Here is a 23,233-nt window from a genome sequence, read left to right on the forward strand (position 1 = left end):
CCAAAGTGCTTGCTCATAGGGGCTCATATGATTGTTGGGTTTTTCTCTGTATCTATGAAGCGCCTTGAGGCGACTGTTGTTGTGATTTGGCGCTATATAAATAAAATTGAATTGAATTATGAAACTATGTGGTTATGGCGTGCCATGAATGACCTGCCTGCATCTTACACCCTGCTGAACTCTAGATTCTGTCAGTGTGCTTAAAGCTTCTTCATGTGCTGCTATCAGTGCTTCTGTGTGTTTTTAGTCCAGCTCTATCTAAACGTGCACACACACAAACACACACACAAACACTTTACCCTAACATTTTAGTGATGGTCAAGCAGAAGGCTGACAGTAATTTGAGATGCAATGACCTGAAAGACACTGTGAGCTTTTTCTAATCCAACCTTTATTTCAGGTGTGTTCCCTTCACTTCTTCTCCGTGGAGGACGGGGGCAGCAGAGGAAACAGCAATAATAACAAAGTACAGAGTAAATGCAGTTGATGCAATGTCGTTGTTTTAAAGAGATGGGGTGGCATCTGCAGAAAAGCTGCTCATTACAGTCTCACTCTTTATTTTAAACCAGTTTTTAGTCTATTGTGAGAAAAACTATAAATTGAAATGAGAAAAAAAAGATTCTGTGCCAAACAACAAAACCTCCAACAGCTTCACACTTCTGAGAAAATCAGTTATACCATGAATAACACAAATACAAAACCCCTTAAATCAGCTCTTAGTGCGAATCTTAATGATTTATTTCTCTACAAAATGACTTGATGTCAGAACATTAGGGCTACTTTCTAACTCTTCCTGTCCGTTCAGTAATGATATTCCTCCTAATGAAGGCTGCATGTGTTACATAATGACAGCTAAGTTCAAGACTTCATGGCATCGCTGGACAAAAAGGCAGACCCTCGTTCAAATCTGTGTTTACATCAAACTGAAACGCTCCGTGTGATGTTCACCAACACAGACACGGCTTCTGTGGAGGAGAGAGGACCGACCTGAAAGAAACACATGACGTGCTGACTTTGAATCCCTGACATCCAGAACCAAATCAATCACACACAAAGCAGGGAAAGCGCGTCAGGTAGAGGCCGACTGGCAGCACAGCCGTACTGAACACCAGTATTTGTTAACTGAAGAACTTATTCTGCCCTCAGCCTGTCTGAGAAGAGCCAACGAACGCCACGTCAACTTCAAGACAGTCAGCAGTGTCAGCATCGATACACAGAAAAGACAACAGAGGACAGTCGGCCATCAGAATCAAGGTCGTATATGCTAGAAGGGTTAGCCTCTGATAAATATGTGCATCCTCATCAGGGTTGTCCCACTTTCACTCCCGGCTGCAGGGAGACGGCACGCTTCTGCAGGATCAACTTTAAAACTCAAAGCCAGAAGTGTGTGACGTGCACTCACATGCATTTGAAACGCTAGCCGTCCTCACGGCTCGGATTAGTTTCCCGTGAGGACGTCCAAACAACAGTGCAGACTATGAAAGCAGCCGGCTGGCGGACTCTGCTGTTCCAGAGGCAGGCGGCCTTATCGTGGAGCACACATTATTACTACGTGAACAACAGTGTGGATGGAGAGCCTGCGTGTGATTCTAATCCACTCGTTTCCTCATAAAAGTGCTGTGTGAAGCACGGTAGCATCCACACAGCAGGGAGCCGGGAATGTCAGGAGAAATATGGAAAACACCAACACACACTGTAAGCTACACACATGCACCAAACCTCAAACACTAACATTTCTCTCTATTTCAAATTACATGAAAGAATAAATCAGATCCAAGTTCACACAAACCAACAGCACTGTTTGGAAGATTGTAAAGAAACCGGCGGTGAGCTGTGACGTGTCTGTGGGTGTGACGTGGCGACACAGCAGGAACGTGGGAGGAAGTGTGAACTCAAAGCAGACACACAGCACCTTTATCGGTGAGGCTGTCACACACACTCTTTCTCTGATTGTCTCAGGGTTACATGTTTCCTTCGTCGCATCCATCACCTTTGCTCGTGCCTCGTTTCCCCACGCCCCACCCTTACACCTTCCACACCCCTTTCCCCTTCTTTCACCGTGTTTGTGCGTCCCCGGCAGCCCACCCACATCCCTGTCACTCCCAGAAGATGTTGGTGATGTCAGAGTCCAGACTGAAGATCCAGATCACCAGCGGTGCAGAGATCAGTACGAAGGACCAGGACACGCCCTCAAGCGACTGATGGAGCCTCATCACCGCAGCACCAACCGACCCCACGTTGGCCCTCGCCCTCTGCTGCTCCTCTTCCTCTTCTAAAGTCTTTGGGAGACGTGGATTTCAACAGAGAAGTGTTAGAAAAGAAAAGTGTTATGGTGAGACAACCTGCTGACGTCACTTGTTCTGACCTGGATGTGGCTTCCTGGCTCGATGTAGTTGCGGGCCAGTAACTTGAGGGCCTCATCCATCAAGATGACAGGAAGGGACAGCTTCAAAACCACCACCCACTGCGTCCAGGACAGTGGGCGTATCTGAAATATCACCTGGAGACAGAAGCATCGGCGGTTCAGCTCTGCGGTCATAGAAAAGGACTGAACGTCCAGGACTGTCTCTGGTGCTTACCGGCAGGGGGTCCACATATAAAATGAGGAAGTGCAGGGCCATGGACAGGCAGATGGCCCCCACCAACCAGGGGTTGGACCACGGGGGCATCTTTAGCAGGGACTGGTTCTCGGACAGACTGGACAGCCCAAAAAAAGCGAATTACTTTCCTCTGCCATCGTCACCTCTCACCTGACTGTCTTTTCTTACCTGTTCAAGGCGTTGCACATCTCTATGGTGACCAGCACAGACAGAGCCATAGTCATAGGATAAGGAGACTCAAAGACCGAACACTGCACTCCAGCAAACTCAGCGTGGCCTTCGCTGCACTGCAGATAGTGGGACTGTAGTGGGAAAAAGCCAAAACAGCATTACTACACCCTGCAGGGGGCGTACGGCTCACGAGGTGGAGCAGGCGCTCTGCATAGTGACGCTGATGGTTGGACCCCTCCAGTCTGTGTGCCAAATGGGCCAGATGCTGAACCCCAGGTTACTCTCTGCTTCACTGGTGTGTGAACGCACAGAAACGAGGCAGTCAGAGTGCTTCATGAGGACATTTACGCTGTATCACAGTTTGTCTGATGTGCGTAGAGCTCATGTGGTAACCTTTGACCTTTGAAGCATCAACAAACAGACTGCCAGTTCAGTTTTATTCATACAGCAACAACAACAGCAGGTTGATCCTGTTCATCTGGACGTAGTGTTTCATCATCATCATCAGGTGACGTCTTCAGTCTCAGCTGACTGCAGGTCTCAACCTTATAAGCAGTACATCTGCATAATGACTGAAACCAGCCCTGAAGGAACAATGGGCTGGGAGCTCAGCTCCTTCATCACAATTATGCAAATTCTCATGAGCATTGATGAACAAGCACAAACCTGCAGTCAGCTGAGACTGAAGACGTCACCTGATGATGACGAAACGCTACGTCCAGATGAACAGGATCAACCTTTGGAGAGTGAGTTACCTGGATGACTGAGCGTGCATCGAGACAACAACATGATACTGTAAGGCAGACGAACAAATAATAATGATGGATTGCATTTATACAGCACTTCACAAAGCCACTATTCATTCGCTCTCACATTCACACACTGGTGGAGGCAGCTACATGTAGCCACAGCAGACTGGGGCAGACTGACAGAAGCGAGGCTGCCATATCGCGCCATCGGCCCCTCTGACCACCACCAGTAGGCGGTAAGTGAAGTGTCTTGCCCAAGGACACAACGACCGAGACTGTCTGAGCCGGGGCTCGAACCAGCAACCTTCCGGTTACAAGACGAACTGCCCACTCTTGAGCCACGATCGCCCCACAAAAAACTGTCTCTTCAGGTTTGCAGTTGTGCTCATGTTAGAAATAAGGTGCTCTTCAATATTTGGGAAGATGTAAGATGCTTACCAGCTGATAGAAGGTCAGTTTGGGTCCATCGTGGGCTGCCATGAACCACCAGGCAGCAGCTCCCACTGTGGCAGCTCCTACATAACCTGTGGACAAACACAAGTCACTGCGGTGCACTTTCAAAGCAGTTAAACACGCAGAATACAGAAATCCTGTGCTGTGCATGTAATTTAGCTTAATCCTGGTTCAAACATGAAAGGGACGATGCTCCCAACATGGCAGGAGGTGAGCCACTCACATCCGATGATGAGGTAGCGGCAGAACAACCAGCTGGAGATGAGCGGCTCCTTCGGGGAGCGAGGAGGACGAGACATGATGTCCAGGTCCGGAGGGTTGAAGCCCAGAGCGGTTGCTGGGAATCCATCAGTGACCAGGTTGACCCACAGCAGCTGGACAGGGATCAGCGCTTCAGGCATGCCCAGTGCTGCTGTTAGGAAAATACTGCGGACAGACGGAGAGCAGGGATCAGAGAGGAGGCGTCTGGTTTACCACAAACACAGGTGGTAACGCCGCTTCTTCCTACTCACCAGACCACCTCTCCTATGTTGGAGGATATCAGGTATCGGATGAACTGCTTCATGTTGTTGTAGATGGCTCTGCCCTCCTCCACGGCAGCTACGATAGTGGAGAAGTTATCGTCAGCTAGGATCATCTCGGAGGCAGACTTGGCCACCGCTGTGCCGCTGCCCATGGCGATGCCGATCTCTGCCTTCTTCAGCGCCGGCGCGTCGTTCACCCCGTCACCTGTCTAAACCGTCCAGAACCATTAGGTGACAGCAGCAGACAGCCTGAGCAGGCGATGAGCACACGCTCGCTCTCTCACCATGGCCGTTATGTCGTTCAGGCTCTGCAGGTACTCCACTATCCGACTCTTGTGGGCCGGTTCCACCCGGGCGAAGCAACGGGCCGTCTGACAGGCCTGACGCTGCAGGTGTGGGGGCAGCTCGTCAAACTCCCGCCCCGTTAGGCCCCCGATGACCCCCGCGCCCTCCTGCTCTTCCTCCTGCTCTGTGATGATGCCCACTCGCCTGCAGATGGACAGCGCTGTTCCTTTGTTGTCTCCTGCAGAAGAAGAAGAGCGGCGAGTCGTCAGAGTCAAGTTCCATTTAGCTCGTTCTTGTGTTGGTTTCCTACACACAGACTTTACTTGGGTGGGGATTATTAACAGGAAGTCGCCTGAGTCACTTCAGGCGCTCTGGCTGGGATTTATTTATTAGTCGGTCCAGTGTAGCGCAGATCACAGCTTACCTCGGCCGTCAAAGGCCAGTTTGAAGCATCTACGTCTAATTACACCAGAGGAGGCTGTAAACTTTCAGGAGCCTCAGACGTGTATCACAGCATCGTTACCAGGCCTGGGACACCAGCACACCCTTCTGGGGAAATCAAATCAAATCTCACTCAGTCCATGAGACGTTACTTCTTCTCCAGCAGTTTCCTCACCTGCCACGAAAGCCTTGTTTCAGATTAATGAATGCATGTCGTCCTGGGACCATGCAATGAATGTGCGTACCAGCAGTGGCACTGGTTAGATAAATGCTACTTATGTGTTCTCACTGGCTGAGATGGCTGTTTAGTCAAACCCAGGTTTGTTTCTGGCATAGATCACGCCGTCAGCTGTTCACCCGTCGTCTCCTCGTCTCAGCACCAGCGACACAGGTTGGAACAGTGAGTGTCTAAAGAAACTCAGGATGCTCAATTGTTGTCAGCAGCATCATGGAGATGCTCCTGACATCCTTCAACTTGCAACAAAAGCAGCTGACTGAACACGACAGGCAGAGGAGGTAGGACTGTCAGTCAGACCTCTTTGACATGGATGGAGTCAGGACCCCATCAGGCCATCGGGCTTTGTGAAGAATGCTGAAGCGCAGCTCACAGATCAGGCACAGTAACAATAAACTATCTGTTTGCACAGTTTTGCCGTGCGCTCTGAGCACACGAGTGGTCAGACCGGTTTATTTGCAATCAACAAATCTGAAAAATAAAGCCTCTAATGTGTCCTTCTAACTGTAACAGCTGAGCTGAGGCTGGCACGCTGTGGTCACTGTGTCAGGCCTGCCAATAATGCTGTGCTGCCCAAAGACACGGAGTGGGCGGAGTCAGGGTCACGTGACAAACAGCTGATAGAAACTGTGGTTGCTTTCAACATCAAACCGCCATAGGCTCAGTGACTCCATTTAAGGCCACGGCCGTATCAGGTCCACCTGATGTGCGTCCTCAACAGTCGACATTTCCACTGATCCACGGTAACAGTGCTGCCTGTATTTACACATAGGAGAGAAGAAGAGCTGCTATCTGGAGGTGCGAGTGAGTACCTGTGATCATGATGACTCGTATTCCAGCCTGCCGACACATTCGCACCGCGTTAAGCACTTCTTTTCTCGGGGGATCCAACATCCCCACACAGCCCACAAAAGTCAGGTCCGACTGGGAAGAACAGACGACAGAAACCTTTACGTGTCTACAGCGTGATACTCCCTTTCATCGCTCAGTCGACCTGACCACGCGTGTGACCTAACAAGGCCCAGCTCTCACCTCGTAGTTAGCAAAGGCCGCTGAGTTCTCCAGGTTGAGGCGGTGGATGTCAGGAGGCGCGTCCCTCGTCGCCATGGCGAGACATCGCAGCGTGTCTCGGCCCGTCGCCCACTCCCGTACGACGGACAGGAGCTGCTCTCGAACCACCGGGCTCAGAGGCACGCGAGCAGAGCCGCTGACTCTGACGTAGCTGCAGCGTTCCAGGACGCTCTCCGGAGCTCCCTGAGCAGAAGGATCAGAGCGCTCAGTGTCGGCTGTTCCTCCATAAAAGTGGAGAACCAGCGTGTGCACCGACCTTAACAAACATCTTGGCTCCTGCAGCAGATCTGGTGAGTTTGTTGGATGAACAGAACACAGACATGGACTTCCTGTCTCTGGAAAACTCTAAAGTCAGCTCTTTCTTCATAAGCTGCTTAATCACCTGAAAACAAACACGAGCACATGTTTAGTAAGACTCCGCCACACCGTCATCAGCACAGCGATGCTGCTCTTTTCTTTCAGGTCTCTACAGGTTTTTCTTTGCTGTTTGTGGCGTTCTTCAGCAGACCACCTTCACATTACACGATTCCCAGTTTGCTTACTGGGTAATGATGTGTAAGACAGAAGCAGAGCACGGAAACAGACCCCAGTCCTGCTTAAAGCTGGGGCAGACTTTCTGTTTCCACGTCAGCCTTCAGCCGTGCACTTACAGAGCAGCAGGCGGTGGCTCGCTCAGCAGGGCTCAGGCCTCTCAGGTCAGTCTCAAACGCGTTCATTTTCTCCACCAGACAGCAGAGGGCAGTCTCTGTCGCCTCCCCGACCTTCTCATACGCTCCCTTGGCCTGGATTACACACACAGAGACAGGACGCTGTTTCTGCCTTGTTTACCGGCCAGTTTAGAGCAGCACGTGTGAAACAAGTCTCGTTCCAGTCCCACTCGGGCCAGAACCATGTACGGTCATCCGTGACGGTCTGTTTGCATTTCTTACCTCATTGTAGTCGAGCGATGAGTCATTACACAGCGCACAGATGGTGGCCATCTCCACCAGGCCTTCATACCGACTGCACTTCACCGCTGAACCATCCTTGTAACTGAACGACGAGGAACACAGACAGGAATGTTTTTAAACCACAGCGAAAAGAAGAGATTTCAAAGTGTGAGCTTGAACACTGAATCGTCACAGTTAAGTAGTAAAGGCTAAAGACACTCACACGTCCCCTTCAGGGGCATACGTAGATCCAGTCACTGTGAACTCGCTCAGGCTGCAGCGCTCCCCTGACACACTGTCTACTACAAACATCTACACACATGCAGGCACACACAGACACACATTACAGGAGCTCATTAGTCCAGGTTAGAACATGTTATTTGACCTCATCTGTGACGAATGCTCCACGTTTTTCTCCTGCTGCTAAAATCTGTCGAGGCCTTGCTGTGCTACAGCAGCACTGATCTGATGGACATAACGGATTATATCATCAGAGTGAAAGCATTAAAAAGCAGAGGTCAGTAACAGACACCTGCTGGGTCTCACGTCAGTCACTCAACTGGACTGCTCGACCTTTGTCGTGGTCCCTCACATATCACACGCATGAGACTGGAGTGCAAACTAGACTCCAACTAACCCAACATGGAAACAACCGGAGAAGTCTGCAGGACCGAGGCCAGCAGCTTGCATCCAGGAGCAACATGAAGACGGTGTTTAGAGACAAAGCAGTCTGAGACACATCGAGTGTTAGTGCAAAATTACGAGCTGTTAATTTGTAAAAAGTAAGAACGTGCACGCTACAGCAGGCAGAGGCGTACAGCAGTTTAGGTACTGGGTCCCTCTCACGTCTTACCCTGCAGACTGACATCTGGTTGGTGGTTAGTGTTCCTGTTTTGTCCGAGCAGATCACAGAGGTGCAACCCAGCGTCTCCACTGATGGTAAGCTGCGGACTATGGCATTCTTCCGAGCCATTCTCCTGGTTCCCAGGGCAAGGCAGGTGGTAATGACTGCTGGAAGGCCTGGAAGGGAACAAGCAGAGGAAGGAACTCTGTTCACCTTCGTATCCTAGCGAGACGTTTACAGTTTCCTGTCTGAGACCACTGAGCTGGTGCTGCGTGCCTTGCTTAAACAGAGATGGCTGGTCAGTCTGTCAGCACAGATCTGGCCATCCAAGCAATTTAACACCCCCAAAATGAGATCTGAGAGAGATCAGCGTGTGACAATTAACTGCGATGTAACAGGCCTGACCTTCTGGTATGGCAGCCACAGCCAGGGCCACAGCAATCTTGAAATAATACACAGCCCCTCTCAGCCAGCTGCCTCCATGGACCGGGTCATTAAAGTGTCCCACGTTGATGGCCCACACAGCCACGCAGATCACACTGATGACCTGCAGGGTGCACCAAAACAGAGTTACTTGGACTCCTGTTGTTAATAAAGACTAAACATCACAGGCGGACGGCTCGATCCTCGCCTTGGACAGCTGCTCTCCAAACTGGTCCAGTTTTTGTTGCAGTGGGGTCCTCTCGGGGTCAGTGGAGGCCATCTCATCGCGGATTTTCCCAATCTCTGTCTGCACCCCTGTTGCCACTACGACTCCGATGGCTCGGCCAGCTGCAATATTGGTACCCTGAGCAAAAGTTCAGGCTGTCAGTACACAGAGCAGCAGAGCTCACACTCATGCTGCTGAATAAAACATCAGTGGCTGCTGTTCTTTGACCACAGAGACTGCCTGGTGACTCAGCAGCCTTTGAGGCACACACACACACACACACACACACACACACACACACACACACACACACACACACACACACACACACACATAGATTCGTCCTTCACCTGAGCCCAACACACACTACTAAGTGTGTGCATACTGCAGGTTTTAGATTCAAAGCACTGTCTCATGCCATTTTATCTTCTTAGTACAGAAATAAATAAACCAGTAAAATGAAGAAACAGGTGGATGTTAGACGTTTCTCTGCAAACAGTCAGTTCTTTCATTTTATCCCTCCAGTTTGGCTGTGGGTGTTAAGAAAGCCTCCCGCTTTGTGATGTATTGAACGTGGTGAGCAGGCATGGTTACGCCTGGCACACTTGGGCCTGGATGAAGTCGTTTCAGACTGCTATGATTGCTAGCATCACCACGTATGCAAGTCTTGGAGCGATGTAGTGCCCCGACACCATAAAACTGAAGCAACTACCAATAGGATCATGCTGGCTGACATGTACGAGGGTAGTAAACTAATTAGGTTACCAACACCAGCAACTCTTATCTAAAAGCAAAGTCCACGGAGTAAATCACTTCATATGAATGCTTCCTCAATGACAGCTGCCTCCATAAAATTAATGAGTTAACTAACAAATCTATGAGCCTCATTTTACACCACGTTGGTCCAAACTGGAGGGACTAGTTTTAGCGGCGGATTAATCCACGTTTGGCACTGAAGTGGGTATTTGTGGTAGTGTTGCTGTCAGAACAGTATGTGGATGGAAACAAAGGAATATGTTGTAAATGGTAAATGGCCTGCATTTATATAGCGCTTTACTAGTCCCTAAGGACCCCAAAGCGCTTTACACATCCAGTCATCCACACATTCACACACAGGTGATGGCAGCTACATTGTAGCCACAGCCACCCTGGGGCGCACCGACAGAGGCGAGGCTGCCGGACACTGGCGCCACCGGGCCCTCTGACCACCACCAGTAGGCGACGGGTGAAGTGTCTTGCCCAAGGACACAACGACCGAGACTGTCTGAGCCGGGGCTCAAACCGGCAACCTTCCGATTACAAGGCGAACTCCCAACTCTTGAGCCACGATCACCCATGTTGGGATAATGTTGTAGTTCAACAACATTATCCCTTGAATGATGGTTCCACAGTCGGTGGTCAGGGCCGCTGCACATCCTCTGTGTTGATTATATCTGAATTATACAGCATGTCAAAGCGAATCAAAAACCAAGAGGACAAATGTGGGTGTGGCCTATGAGAGCCTCACAGAGAACAGCATGTTCTTCTTGTCCTGGTTGACAGCTCTGGGATCGGGTACAGGGTCGTTGTGTTTGAGCACTGAGACAGACTCCCCGGTCAGAATGGACTGGTCCACCCTGAGTGTGGTGGAACGGATGGATGTCAGCCTGATGTCAGCCGGCACCTTATCTCCAACTAGAGATGAAACAAAGGAACAGAGTACAGAGAACATGCGGTTATTCAGCGTGCTGAATCGTCTAATGTTAGTCATTATGTTTGGAGATGAGTCGACAGCAGCGTCACACAGTTCAGTAAGAAGAACAAAAGTAGCCACACAAATCCCAGAGCACAGCTGGGTCCTTTCCAGTAAACTCAGTTCCCATGCTCTGGGAGGCTAATACGTTTACTACAGTCAAAGAGACACTAGATCACCCAGTGCACGCACACGCACGCACGTACGCACACACGCACGCACGCACACAACCCTGTTTCTTCTCTCTGAGCAGCCTGAAATATCCGTGAGTATCTGGAGGATTCAACAGTTTTCTTACTGGGTCAAACTACAGTTCTCTGTGTGTGTGCGTGTGTGTGTGTGTGCGTGTGCGTGTGTGTGTGCAACCCAGTATCATGGCTAAACCTGTAGCAGGCACGGCGGTCCTCTGTGTCCACGTTGCTTTGCCTCTGCACAGGCTGCAGCGGGGCAGAGGATACAGTTACAGTTTTTTTACAGCCGCTAGGACACATGTCTCACGTTTGCAAAACTCCTCACACAGTGAGCACAACAGAAGTCTATGTGGGCTAAACTGAGGACCAGTTATCATTGTTTTGGCACAAAATGCATTCAATGACTACATCTCTCAAATTTCATGAATTATCTTCTCACTCAGACACAACAACTGCCAAAAATCTTTGTACGTACAGGACATTTTGCATGTGCTTACATACTGTTGTCAAAACTGTTAAACTTATGGCCAAAACAATAACACAATGCAAAATTTACAGTTTTTTACAGACGCTAGGACACATTTCCCAATACTTAGGTCACTTTTGCAAAACTCTTCACACAATCCTCCTAACTGACCGTCAGCTTGGCAAAGCAGTTCATTTCACATTCAAAATGCACTACAACTACCAAAACACTTCATTCAGGTCTCAAATAAACTCATTCTTCCAGAACACTAGCAAAGGTTGACAGCCGACAAACACACTTTGTCACCCACAAAACAATGACCTAAAAAACACTAACAACATGTAGCATTACACAGTGTTTTCCTGTGTAAAACAAGGACACATCTCTGTTTATAATTTCAATATATGTTACTGGAATGAATCAGACATCATGCAGAATTCGTTAATATTTGTTTATGTATTTTTATCTTTTTTGCACTAAGTAATCCCAAAATACAAGAATTTGTATACACACACCATCCACTGATACACATACAATAGTAATGCTAATCTACTCGGTCTTCTCCATTTGGCCACAGGTTCTCATCCACATCACATCTTATGTCATCTAGGGCAACACACCTAGGAAAGAATCTTCTGGCTGCCAGAATTGAAGGAGTTGAACAATTGAAGGAGTAACACCTGTGTAGATGTTCATCTACAATGAGAATCAGCTGTGGCTGGTTAAACTGCATTTTTAGATTTAAAATATGTTTCAATAAAATATTGCTGTTGGATTTTGCTGTCTTTTCAAGTTTTGCATTGTGTTATTGTTTTGGCCATAAGTTTAACAGTTTTGAAAACAGTATGTAAGCACATGCAAAATGTCCTGTACGTACAAAGGTTATTGGCAGTTGTTGTGTCTGAGTGAGAAGATAATTCATGAAATTTGAGAGATGTAGTCATTGAATGCATTTTGTGCCAAAACAATGATAACTGGTCCTCAGTTTAGCCCACATAGACTTCTGTTGTGCTCACTGTGTGAGGAGTTTTGCAAACGTGACCTAAGTATTGAGAAATGTGTCCAAGCGGCTGTAAAAAACTGTAAAAAGACAGCAAAACTCAACAGCAATATTTTATTGAAACATATTTTAAATCTAAAAATGCAGTTTAACCAGCCACAGCTGATTCTCATTGTAGATGAACATCTACACAGGTGTTACTCCTTCAATTGTTCAACTCCTTCAGTTCTGGCAGCCAGAAGATTCTTTCCTAGGTGTATTGCCCTAGATGACATAAGATGTGATGTGGATGAGAACCTGTGGCCAAATGGAGAAGACCGAGTAGATTAGCATTACTATTGTATGTGTATCAGTGGATGGTGTGTATACAAATTCTTGTATTTTGGGATTACTTAGTGCAAAAAAATAAAAATACATAAACAAATATTAACGAATTCTGCATGATGTCTGATTCATTCCAGTAACATATATTGAAATTATAAACAGAGATGTGTCCTTGTTTTACACAAGAAAACACTGTGTAATGCTACATGTTGTTAGTGTTTTTTAGGTCATTGTTTTGTGGGTGACAAAGTGTGTTTGTCGGCTGTCAACCTTTGCTAGTGTTCTGGAAGAATGAGTTTATTTGAGACCTGAATGAAGTGTTTTGGTAGTTGTAGTGCATTTTGAATGTGAAATGAACTGCTTTGCCAAGCTGAAGGTCAGTTAGGAGGATTGTGTGAAGAGTTTTGCAAAAGTGACCTAAGTATTGGGAAATGTGTCCTAGCGTCTGTAAAAAACTGTAAAGCCAACTAGGGCTGGGCCATATTATACCGTTCACGGTAATACCGGTATAATGTTAGGCAACGATAGGAAAATGAAATATCGCGATAGAATGGGAGTAAAACGCGCATGCGCAGTGCCTTTGTTTTCATACGCACATGGCCGATTGTTGAGTGAAACAGATGAACCAGAATTGGTTTGTAAAAATGGTGCAACTTCAGTGATGTGGAACTGGTTTGGTGTTTGTCCGTCAGATACACAACAAAGCACATTTTTTTGCAGAACATGCAAGCGGCCGTCGTTATTGTCGTATTTGTCGGACTAAGATGCTCTTAAATCTGGGAGTAATCTGGGTCCTAAACGCTGTATTCCTCAGTTCAAACGAACACTGCAGCATCACTGAGAGTTAAAAACTGTCTAAATTCTTTCATCTTTAATAAAACGATCAGCATTGCTGCTTTACCAGGTGTAACTATGAAGTTTAACTTCCAGGCATCCATGAAAACAAAACTTATTACATTTAACAGAGTTAGAAGTTAGCAGGAAGCTAGCGGAAGTTAGCTCGCTAGTTTCGCTAGTTACCTAAGCATGATATAGCATGTTCTGACTGAGAGATTTCTGAAAAAAATCAAACGTACAGCTCTGCTATCACTTCCAACATAAATGAAGACAGGAAACTAAACAGCAGTGACGTTTGTAGGGTTACTGAAGTTGGGCTAGCTGGTATATAATGATGTGCTACGTGATCGCTAGCGACACAGCTATGTTAGCATAACATAAACAGTGAAGCTGGAGGACGAACACTAACACTTTTCCACTTATAAAAGTGAACGTGAAGGTTCCTCATGGTTAGAGACAAATGCAATCGCATGGCAGGATACTGTAAACGGACCAAACTTCAGTCAGGAGAACAACTGAGATAATCCATCCACAATACGAGGTTAGTCATTAATATACTGCAACAACATGGGAATAGAGCAGCTGCCAGAGAATTCAACATTAATGAATCAATGGTACAGAAGTGGAGGAAGCAAGAAGAATGAGTTTAATAAAGTTTGATTTATCTGACTGCTTTGTTTCGCTTAATGTGCCTTATAATCCTGTGCACCTCATGGTCCGAAAAATACGTACTGCACACTCTTTTTAACTTCAGTGGATATTATACATGGTTATGCTCAGGATATGTCAGCCCATTTCTACTGGAAATGCCTTTTGGTTAAACTTTCAGCAAGGAATTTGCATTTGCACTGTTACATTTTTATAAAGCTTTAATGTACATAAAAACCAGCTTCTTGTTTAAGTGAAAATAAATGGAAGGTTGTCTTTTTGCGCTAGTAATGTTGTGGAGTTGTATTTTGTCTCGCATCAATTATATCGTCGGTTATATCGTTATCGCAAATTTTCAAATATATATCGTGATAAATATTTTTGGCCATATCGCCCTGCTCTAAAGCCAACACGGTTCACAGATGTCGTGTGAGAGCAGAGAGTGAACGTGTCATCAAACCACAGCCTTTGCTGTTCTCTGCGTCACATTATTTGAAGCCTTTTGTCTTCGACGTTCATTCCAATCACATATTTTCCATGAAGGGTTTCCATGACGATAGCAGCTAAAGGACAGGGCAGAGGTGGCAGCCATGTCTTTGGAGACGTTGGCCAGAATGTTTAAATAAAGATCCTGCAATGTTATTTCAACAATGTCAAAACAATCATGCAGTGGAAATGCGCTGAGCTCAAACACAGACGTCCTTCCACCCTCGCTGCAGTGCTGCACTCGACTGCACTGCAAACACGTACACAGTCTGGGCCACTTCAGCTTTAACAATATGAAACCTGAGACAAACAGAAGGAAACCACTTTATAAAAAGTGTGTAAGCCTGCCAACAGGGCTCCCTCTTCAATCATGCTTTCACCTCCCCAGTCCTAAAGATCCATTCTGATGTAGCTGCAGTAAAGCTTTGAGGCTGCAGTATGATGCTTGGTAGCCAGTGCTCTCTAACATGTCTTTATAGGCTCAGATACACGACAGTGAGCACGATGCACCGACTCGTGAAGGTGAGCCGAAAGCTCTCAGGTGCTATTTAATGGGAGCTAACATTATTAGCATGCACTCATTTTGGCTCACAGGAAGTGCTGAACATAACGTGTGACGTTCCCACAGGAACAGAGGAGCGGTCACGTGCACTGCTGCAGGCAGCCGGACCCAGGATCAGTGGACCACAGAACGGCGGCTCAGACCCAGAGCTAAGAGTCTTTGTGAATCCTTGATTCCTCTTTGACCGTGTCTGTTCTTGGTTGTCTTTGCTGTAGTAAATACTCTGTGTACTCTTTGTAGGGCTGTTTTAGTTTGGTCCCCTGTGTTTAGAGGAGTCTCTTCTTTACGGTTTCCTTATTAAGTTTTTTATTATTCTTTATGGTGAGGTTGGAGTTCTCGTGGTCTCGTGTGTTGTCTGAATCCTCGCTGCTGTTCCACCGGGGATTTTGGTTTTCAGACTTTTCTATTTTCTGTATTATGAGCATTAAAAGCTTATGTCTGTCTCCTGCATCCTGCATTTGGCTCATATAAGATGAATTTGCCATCCACACAGCAGAACCTGACACAATCTTGACAGATGCATCTTTGAATCTCATGATTTCGTTTACCTGCCACTTCCACAATATCTCCAGGAACAATGTCTCGGGCTCTGACTCTCTGGACGCTCTTCTTGTCCTGTCGGTACACTTTGCCCATCTCTGGCTCGTACTCCTTCAGAGCTTCAATGGCGTTCTCTGCATTACGCTCCTGCAGGACACAGTGGCACGTCAGTTTTCAACATAGCTCATGTATGTTGGTATGTGGGCATCAAACATGACAGGAGATCACACACACACACACACACACACACACACACACACACACACACACACACACACACACACACACACACACACACACACACACAGAGGCCTAATCCAGGAAACAGAAAGCCAAAACGTGATTAGGTCTTTGGTTCTCTGTTGGTTATTTCCTGTTGACCTACAAACACAGCAGAAAATGAAACCGTTCAAAGTCCCAGGTATCAGTGACAGGAACCACCAACCTTTTATGAAAGGATTAATCAACAAACCTTTAATTGTGCTAATAAACTCCTGAAAGAGCGCTCAGCTCAGATGTCTCTGTTACAAACACACATACAAATGTAATACATGGAAGATGCTTTAACCATGATGCAGTACTTTACACTGCGTCCAGGAACAGGAAGAAAGTAATCCAACCTGTACAAGTATACTGCCCTGGTGTTACCATTAGCACGGTGTCTTAACTACAAATCAATTATTAATTCGATCCATTAATTGAAGCCAAAAAGCCAAATTAAGTTCAACTAATTATGACCTAAGCAGGGCTTTACAGGGTGACAAACTGCTGCTGCTGGTCCCAGTCCTGGATAAGCGGGGACGGTTACATCAGGAAGAGCATGTGGTGTCACATCAGTGCCAAAGCAAACATGCAGATCCATCTGCTGCGAGACCACTCGGGGATAAAGGAGCAGCTGAAAGCAAAGGCGCCTGAACTATCGACTCGTGGACAGCAACAGTGTAACTGCTTTGGAACAAATAACATCTTCGTTTTATAGTTTTTAGTTCATTTTCCAAATAAGCAATAATCCACTGCAGACGTTAGCGAGTGCACCAGCTCTCACAGAGCGTGGCATTTACAGTTTGGAAAAAGCATCACTCGAAGTGACACGAACACGTTTTTAGCTGGTTATGTGGTGGAGTAAATGAGGTCAGTGCGCAGCAGGCTACACATCGTTTATTTTTGGAAAGATTCAAGTGAGTAGCTTTTCTCAGGCTCGTCATACAGTCACCTTTTAATGGCAGTAACCTTAAGTGTGTGAAGTAACACAGTAACATAACCCAAACTGGTGAGGAAGGAGGTGGTTTCCTAGTGTTAAAGTGTGCGACTCAGGGCCATGCAGCCCAGATACGCACATATACAAACTGTAAGCAGCCACATTCTCTTAAATGGCAGAAATGAAAACATCATCAGCTGCCACAACACCTACACAGCAGTCTGCTATATGATCCCAACATTTAGAGATTCAGTCATACTGTTGCCAACATGACCTTATACTGATGAGACAATCAGCTGTGCACACACACACGGGCTTTACCTGCCATACACCCACGATAGCATTTGCAATGAGGATGAGGAGTATGACGAAAGGTTCGACAAAGGCTGTGATCGTCCCTTCACCTTCTTCAAACCATGCCAGGGTCTGGTGGACAGAGAAGCCACAGACAGGTGAGGGCCTACACACACTTCATTTGCACTCTGCGTGTATAACAGATTATATGAATGAAGGAAAAGCAAAATTGTGACTCAAAAACCCAAAATAACTTCAGACCAAAGCCAGTGTGCCTCTGCATACCAGCATGATTAACCTGATATATGCTGTGTTATTCACACAAACAAGATTCATGAGCACTTTAACTGTGGAACTGGTTATGATGAACTTTGTGGTTTCCTTACGAATGAGATACATGCAGCCAGCAGCAGGATTCGAACCAGGAGATCCTCAAACTGCTCCACCACCAGCTCCCACAGGGACTTCCCTGCATGGACCAGTGCAGAGGAGGAAGAGGCAGACTGAGACTGAGAGGCACTGACAGAGTGAAAAACCTGGTGTCAGAAAGAAAAATACTGCAGAAGGAGATAACTCACCCTCTTCAGCTGGTAACTCTGGAAGCAAACAAGTAAAAAAAGAGGTCGGTCATTTGCAAAGGGAATAAGAAAGACAACAAAATGAAGCAAATGGGTCATCTGCTGTACACAACACAAAGGACACAGCTACAGTGACTGCCTGCAGAATTCATGAGATTCAGCCAAGTTACGAAAAACCAAGTCGATAGGAATAAATCAGGAGATGCCTCCGTGAATGCACAGAGGCTGAAAACCAACGTGTGCACTCTACATGAAGAAAGACTGAACGTGAAACCTGTTTTTTTGATTGATGAATGATGGGAGGAGAAAAGGAGACGGTGTGGCTCTGCTCGTCTGTAGAGTACACAGAGCTAGTGTCAGATAAAACTGCTTCACAGTTCAAATGGAGAATGACCACAACATCCAGAAACACATCCACGTTACTTCAGTGCGTGATGGTGCGTGTCCCTGATGTTTGCAGGGGTGCTTTTGCAAACATTCACTTACATGGCAAAGCTAAGAGAGCTTCAGTGACTCAGCTGTGCTGGAGACGCTAGCTGCCTGTACTAACAGGACCCTGCGCTGTCTGATGACCACATGTACGACACTGAGAGCTGAGCCAACTACCCCTGCTTTAACCCCGCGTTAGTGAGACTTTCTTTAAGGTGGCCTGTTGGACATTCTCATGTGATGTGAGAACGTAATCAAACTGTTTTTGTGACGTCAGGATACTGAACCCTAACATTAACTGGCAAAATGCTAGCTTACAATCAGCTGCTGTTGCTGAATCATTTCCAAGCCTTTGGGTCACATGTCTCTCTCTGCTTTAGATTTTTACTTCCTGTTACAACAGACAGTTGTGTTTTGTGTGGCCAATAATTAAACACTTATGTGTTACATCTTATTTCACAGTGCAATCTTCAGACACTTCCAGCACCAAAATAATAAAGCACACTCTCTGTTGAATCACCAGCTAATTATATTCACAGTACTCAGTCCCTAGCTTAGCTTAGCTCGTAGCCAACTTGCTAGTAGCATGGCCTCTTCACCTGTCACCTAAAATTGAATTGAATTGAACAAGTAAATCAGCCATCTGAGAGAAAGGTTTTTATGAGGTTTTTAAGCTACGGTGGGACCTGATTATTTTAGACCTTGTATGTGATAAGCAGGATTTTGAATTCTGGATTTAACAGGGAGCCGACACAGGAGAAATCTGCTCTCTTTCTACTTCAGTTTGATCTGAATTAAGAAGCAGAAAGTTAGCGGCCATCCAGGTCTTTATGTCTTTAAGACATTCCTGCAGTTTAACTCATTGGTGTGTGTTATCTGGCTTCATGGACAGATAGAGCTGGGTGTCATCTGCATAGTAGTGTAAATGTATGCTATGTCTTCTAATGATGCTGCCTAAGGGAGACAGAATTGGTAAAATTGGTCAAATGACTTGATGCAGCAGTTGTTGTGATTTGGTGTGACTTATAAGGCGTGCTATGGATGCGGCTCGTCGTGATGATTCAGCAGAACAACGTCTATCTTGGCCACTGCATTGAAGGTGACTTGGCAACAGTGTTGCTTCCAAACCAGCACCTGCTCCTATGTGTTTTTAATGTATTATTTCTAAGTTTATGAGAATACATTAAGTTGTTGAAGAGATCATTACACAATAATTGATGTATATTTATGAGCACAACATTTATTAATGGTAAAAATATAATTAATATTATATCTGTACCTGTAAGATCACAAAGTCGGACATGTAAGGGAAACAATACGGCTCTCTAAAGTCTACATGGTACCAGCAGACTATGAAACACCAAACAAAGGGCCAGTAATGATTTCCATATTTACCATTGGGTCCCCATCTCTCTCTGTTCTTCTTCAGCTGCTCACAGCTCAGACCTGTAGATTCATTTACACCAAAGAACCCCAAAACCTCCTCCACCGTCTTAGTATGAGCATTATCCATCACTGTGGTGAGAGAAGATGTCAGTAATAAGAGTATCAAACATTTACCACCAATAGTCTATTTGTACATAGTTGTATTTGCCTCCTTTCTCATTTTTTTGCATATTCGTCACACTGACTTGCTACAGATCATCAAACAAATGTTACTGTTATACTGTTCAAGTACAAAATACAGTTTGTTAGATTAGGATATCTGTTGTTAACGGACAAACTCTATCTACACCTACCTGCCCTGTGTGACAAATAATTGCCCACTAAAGCTAATAACTCTGTGCCACCCTTGGCAGCAGGAACTGAAATCAAGCATTTGTAATAACTATCAATGTGTTTTTCACTTCACTGTGGAGGAACTGTGCCTCAAACCAGCATGAACACCCTGTTTGAGGTCATGCCAAAGCATTGCAATTGAATTCAAGTCCCATCAGAGGTGGCCTTGCTGTTGCTGCACAGCCCAGGTGTGTTTGGGCTTCCTGACACTGATGGATGGACATTCTCCCTCAGGTTCTGGTCGTGGTCAGAATTCAGCCAGGTCCTGAAGTAGCAAAGTAGCCCCTGACCGTCACACTAGCACCACCATGTTTGACTGTTGCTACCATGATCTTTTTCTGAAATGCTGTGTTAGCTTCACTAACGCAAGCCCTGTAAAAAGTTTGTCTCATCAGTCCACAGAACATTTTCCCAAATGTCTTGGGAATGAGCGAAATGATCACTGCCACTGTAGATCTCCCACAGATGCAACGTTTGCTCTCTGTCTTATTGATGAATCATGAACCTCAACTAGGGTAAGTGAGGAAGCAGTTTACATGTTGTTCTTTTGTGTTGAGTCGTTGATATGCTATTAGTGTAACTCTGATGGGCCGGATGATCTGATATCGTCGTATCGGTGTTGTTCCCAGATCATCATGAAAATGTTCCAGGTTCAACATTGCAAGTGACCAATCACATTGTTGTGACGTTATTCTTTTGCGCGCCAAGCCATTCGTGCATTTATGAAATTCCAATGTTGCAAGGACAATATCAATTCTGCTCAGCGTTTATTAAAGGGTCAGGGTCCGTTGATCGGCGGACAGAGGCGGTTTCTCGCAGCTTAAGTACAGTTTTTTGTTTTACGGCGGTTTTTCCCGAAGTCGCAAAAGTATGACGTCACAACATTCTGATTGGTCACTTGTTGATCCTGGAACAACATTTTCATGATGATCTGGGAACAACACCAACACGACGATATCAGATCGTGCCTGATGGGCCAGCCATTCCTTGGAAGATTCAGCACTGTTCCAGGTTTTCTTTATTTGTGGATAGTGGCTCTCACTGCGGTTCGCTGGAACCCCAAAGCGCAGAAATGGCTTTGTAGGCCTTCCAGACTGGTACATATAGATGACTATAGATGAAAAAGACTTAGCATATTTAATGTTTAAATTAAACCAGTAATATTATACAATTATAAATAATGTTAATAGTTTGCCACCGTTCATTTGCTTTATGATTTAGGTTCTAAAATAACAAATGTTTAAAAATGAAGAGATTGCCTATTATGCCCATTGTAGTCCAGCACATCATGTCAGAGACCAGGAAACAAAGCATTACCGTATTTTCCACATTTGAAAGAAACTTGCTGGTTCAAAGTGTTTCACAGCATGGCAATAGAAACCGTTCCAGCATCAGATGGCTGGGGAATCAGACGTACCGTACAGCCAAGCAACCAGGCTAACTGGAACCCGCAGAGACAGACGAGCCCATGAGACGGGAATTATGGTCATGGGACACAAGCTGGCACTAAAACAAATATCACACTGGATGCTGTTTTATTTCTGCTGTATGAGTCTGGTCTTCTCACGAACCCTGTGTGGATTTGGGCTTCCCAACTCCATTAACAAGTGTGACAACTTAAGGCTGAATTAGATGAAGATTGGAGGCCTTTTCCACACAAACCATCTAATGCACCAAGAAGGTTTTCAATAATTTAAAGGATGCCTGTTGTCCCCATCATCCCGGCCCACTAATCATCACCATGCTGTGTGCTGCCTGTGACAATCAGGAAACTTTGAAGTGCAACATGGTAAAGCACATATGCGCAGCCTGTCACAAAGACTTTATTCTCAGGATATTATTAGTTGTAGACGCTCCAGGCCAGGCTGACACAGGCCCGCGTTAGATCATTACTGTCTTCTGCTGCTCTATAATCACCTACTATCCGTCTGAAAATAATAAATATAATCCAATAATATTCCACACAGATTTCTACTACCACACACTATAATAAAGACACTTCTGTCCATTTGGTTAATGTTAACATTTAGCATTCAATATTTGGCCGTTTTCCCGATGAGCCTGGCCTAAATGCTGGGTTATATTGGAGATGTAGCACTGATTTGTAATGGCAACACAATTAACTGCCTATAATAATATAGTATGAAATGACTTGTGAACAATCACTGCACACTGAAATCTGTCGAGCTATAGAGCAGCAGTTAGCCAGGGAGCGACAGAGTCGCGGCTAGCACGCTCGGCAGCTAGCGTCCGTTTGGACGGATAATCCTGCGGAGATGAACAGGTTGCTTACCAGTCCGTGTGTCCGCTGCCCCGGGAGTATCACAGCACCATGCCTTCTGGCTTTACCTCCTCACGGCAATCAAACAAAGGTGGCAGGAAGTAATTTTTAAACAGCCTGTTCCTTTTCTCTTATCTTATCACAACAGTCTACAGAGTTACGTGACAGCCGCTCATGAGTGAAAAATCATCGTCAACAGATTTCCACTGCAACAGCATCCAGTCGTTCCCGAGCGGCTAAAGGTTGTATGTAAAACAAACACACCAGTGAACCGAGGCCTTTTAAAGGCTTCTCTAAATATGATTCAGGGTTAGTTTACCTATGCAGTACAGTAGTTATCGTTCTCCTGAGTACAGGAGGAGAGCGGCTCCGACAGCCAAACGGGCTACAGCATCCACCGTTATCAAGCTAGCCTCTCACTCACTAACTACATCATCCGGTAAAATCTTTCAAAGTAAAGACCTCTCCTAAAGAAATGACACAGTCTGTGATAAAATATAAATGAATATTTTACAAGCTAATGTTTAAATGACACTTTCAACGCTTCCCAAGTTATGCACAAACGATATCAACACGTTTAAGCCATTTAGTAAATCAAATTTCTCAAAGATCGGGATATACGGGCTGAAGCTAATCCAATCATAGGCCCGGGAATAAAGTCGATCACGCATGTAGACGGTCATTGTCCCGCCCACCGAAAGATTTACAACCTGAGTGCCCCGCCTCTGATGGCAGCCCGGAGCCTCTCCACCAATCAGCAGGTCGTGCGACTGCTGTCGCTCAGCTCTTCGAGTGACAGCCAATTAGCACCGAATGTGTGAGTAAACAACAAACCAATCAGGCGGCACGGAAGGCGGGCTAACATGTATGCAGAGCACTGACGCTCCATTAGCCCTACTCACCTCTCATCCTCTTCAGACCAGGAATTAAAAATCCA

The 23,233-nt window shown here is 46.0% G+C and overlaps 1 protein-coding gene across 1 annotated transcript; it reads right to left on the reverse strand.

Annotated features, from left to right (window-relative positions):
• Positions 1–354: 354 nt before the first annotated feature.
• On the reverse strand, positions 355–22,954 carry LOC308394814 (sarcoplasmic/endoplasmic reticulum calcium ATPase 2). Its single transcript, XM_080879360.1, has 24 exons — positions 22,309–22,954; positions 19,632–19,751; positions 17,808–17,825; positions 17,616–17,698; positions 17,257–17,361; positions 15,746–15,884; positions 10,459–10,625; positions 8,934–9,089; positions 8,708–8,849; positions 8,312–8,478; positions 7,682–7,770; positions 7,459–7,561; positions 7,180–7,311; positions 6,786–6,911; positions 6,491–6,712; positions 6,271–6,382; positions 4,782–5,020; positions 4,486–4,706; positions 4,197–4,399; positions 3,959–4,044; positions 2,769–2,902; positions 2,580–2,697; positions 2,366–2,500; positions 355–2,279 (listed from the first exon to the last, which is right to left on the reverse strand). Exons 2-24 carry the CDS (start codon positions 19,747–19,749, stop codon positions 2,097–2,099), a joined length of 3,198 nt encoding a protein of 1,065 aa, XP_080735486.1. The 5' UTR covers positions 19,750–19,751; positions 22,309–22,954; the 3' UTR covers positions 355–2,096.
• Positions 22,955–23,233: the final 279 nt, after the last annotated feature.

Source organism: Rhamphochromis sp. 'chilingali', assembly GCF_963969265.1.
Source record: "Rhamphochromis sp. 'chilingali' genome assembly, chromosome: 4".
Classification (NCBI taxonomy): Eukaryota; Metazoa; Chordata; class Actinopteri; order Cichliformes; family Cichlidae; genus Rhamphochromis; species Rhamphochromis sp. 'chilingali'.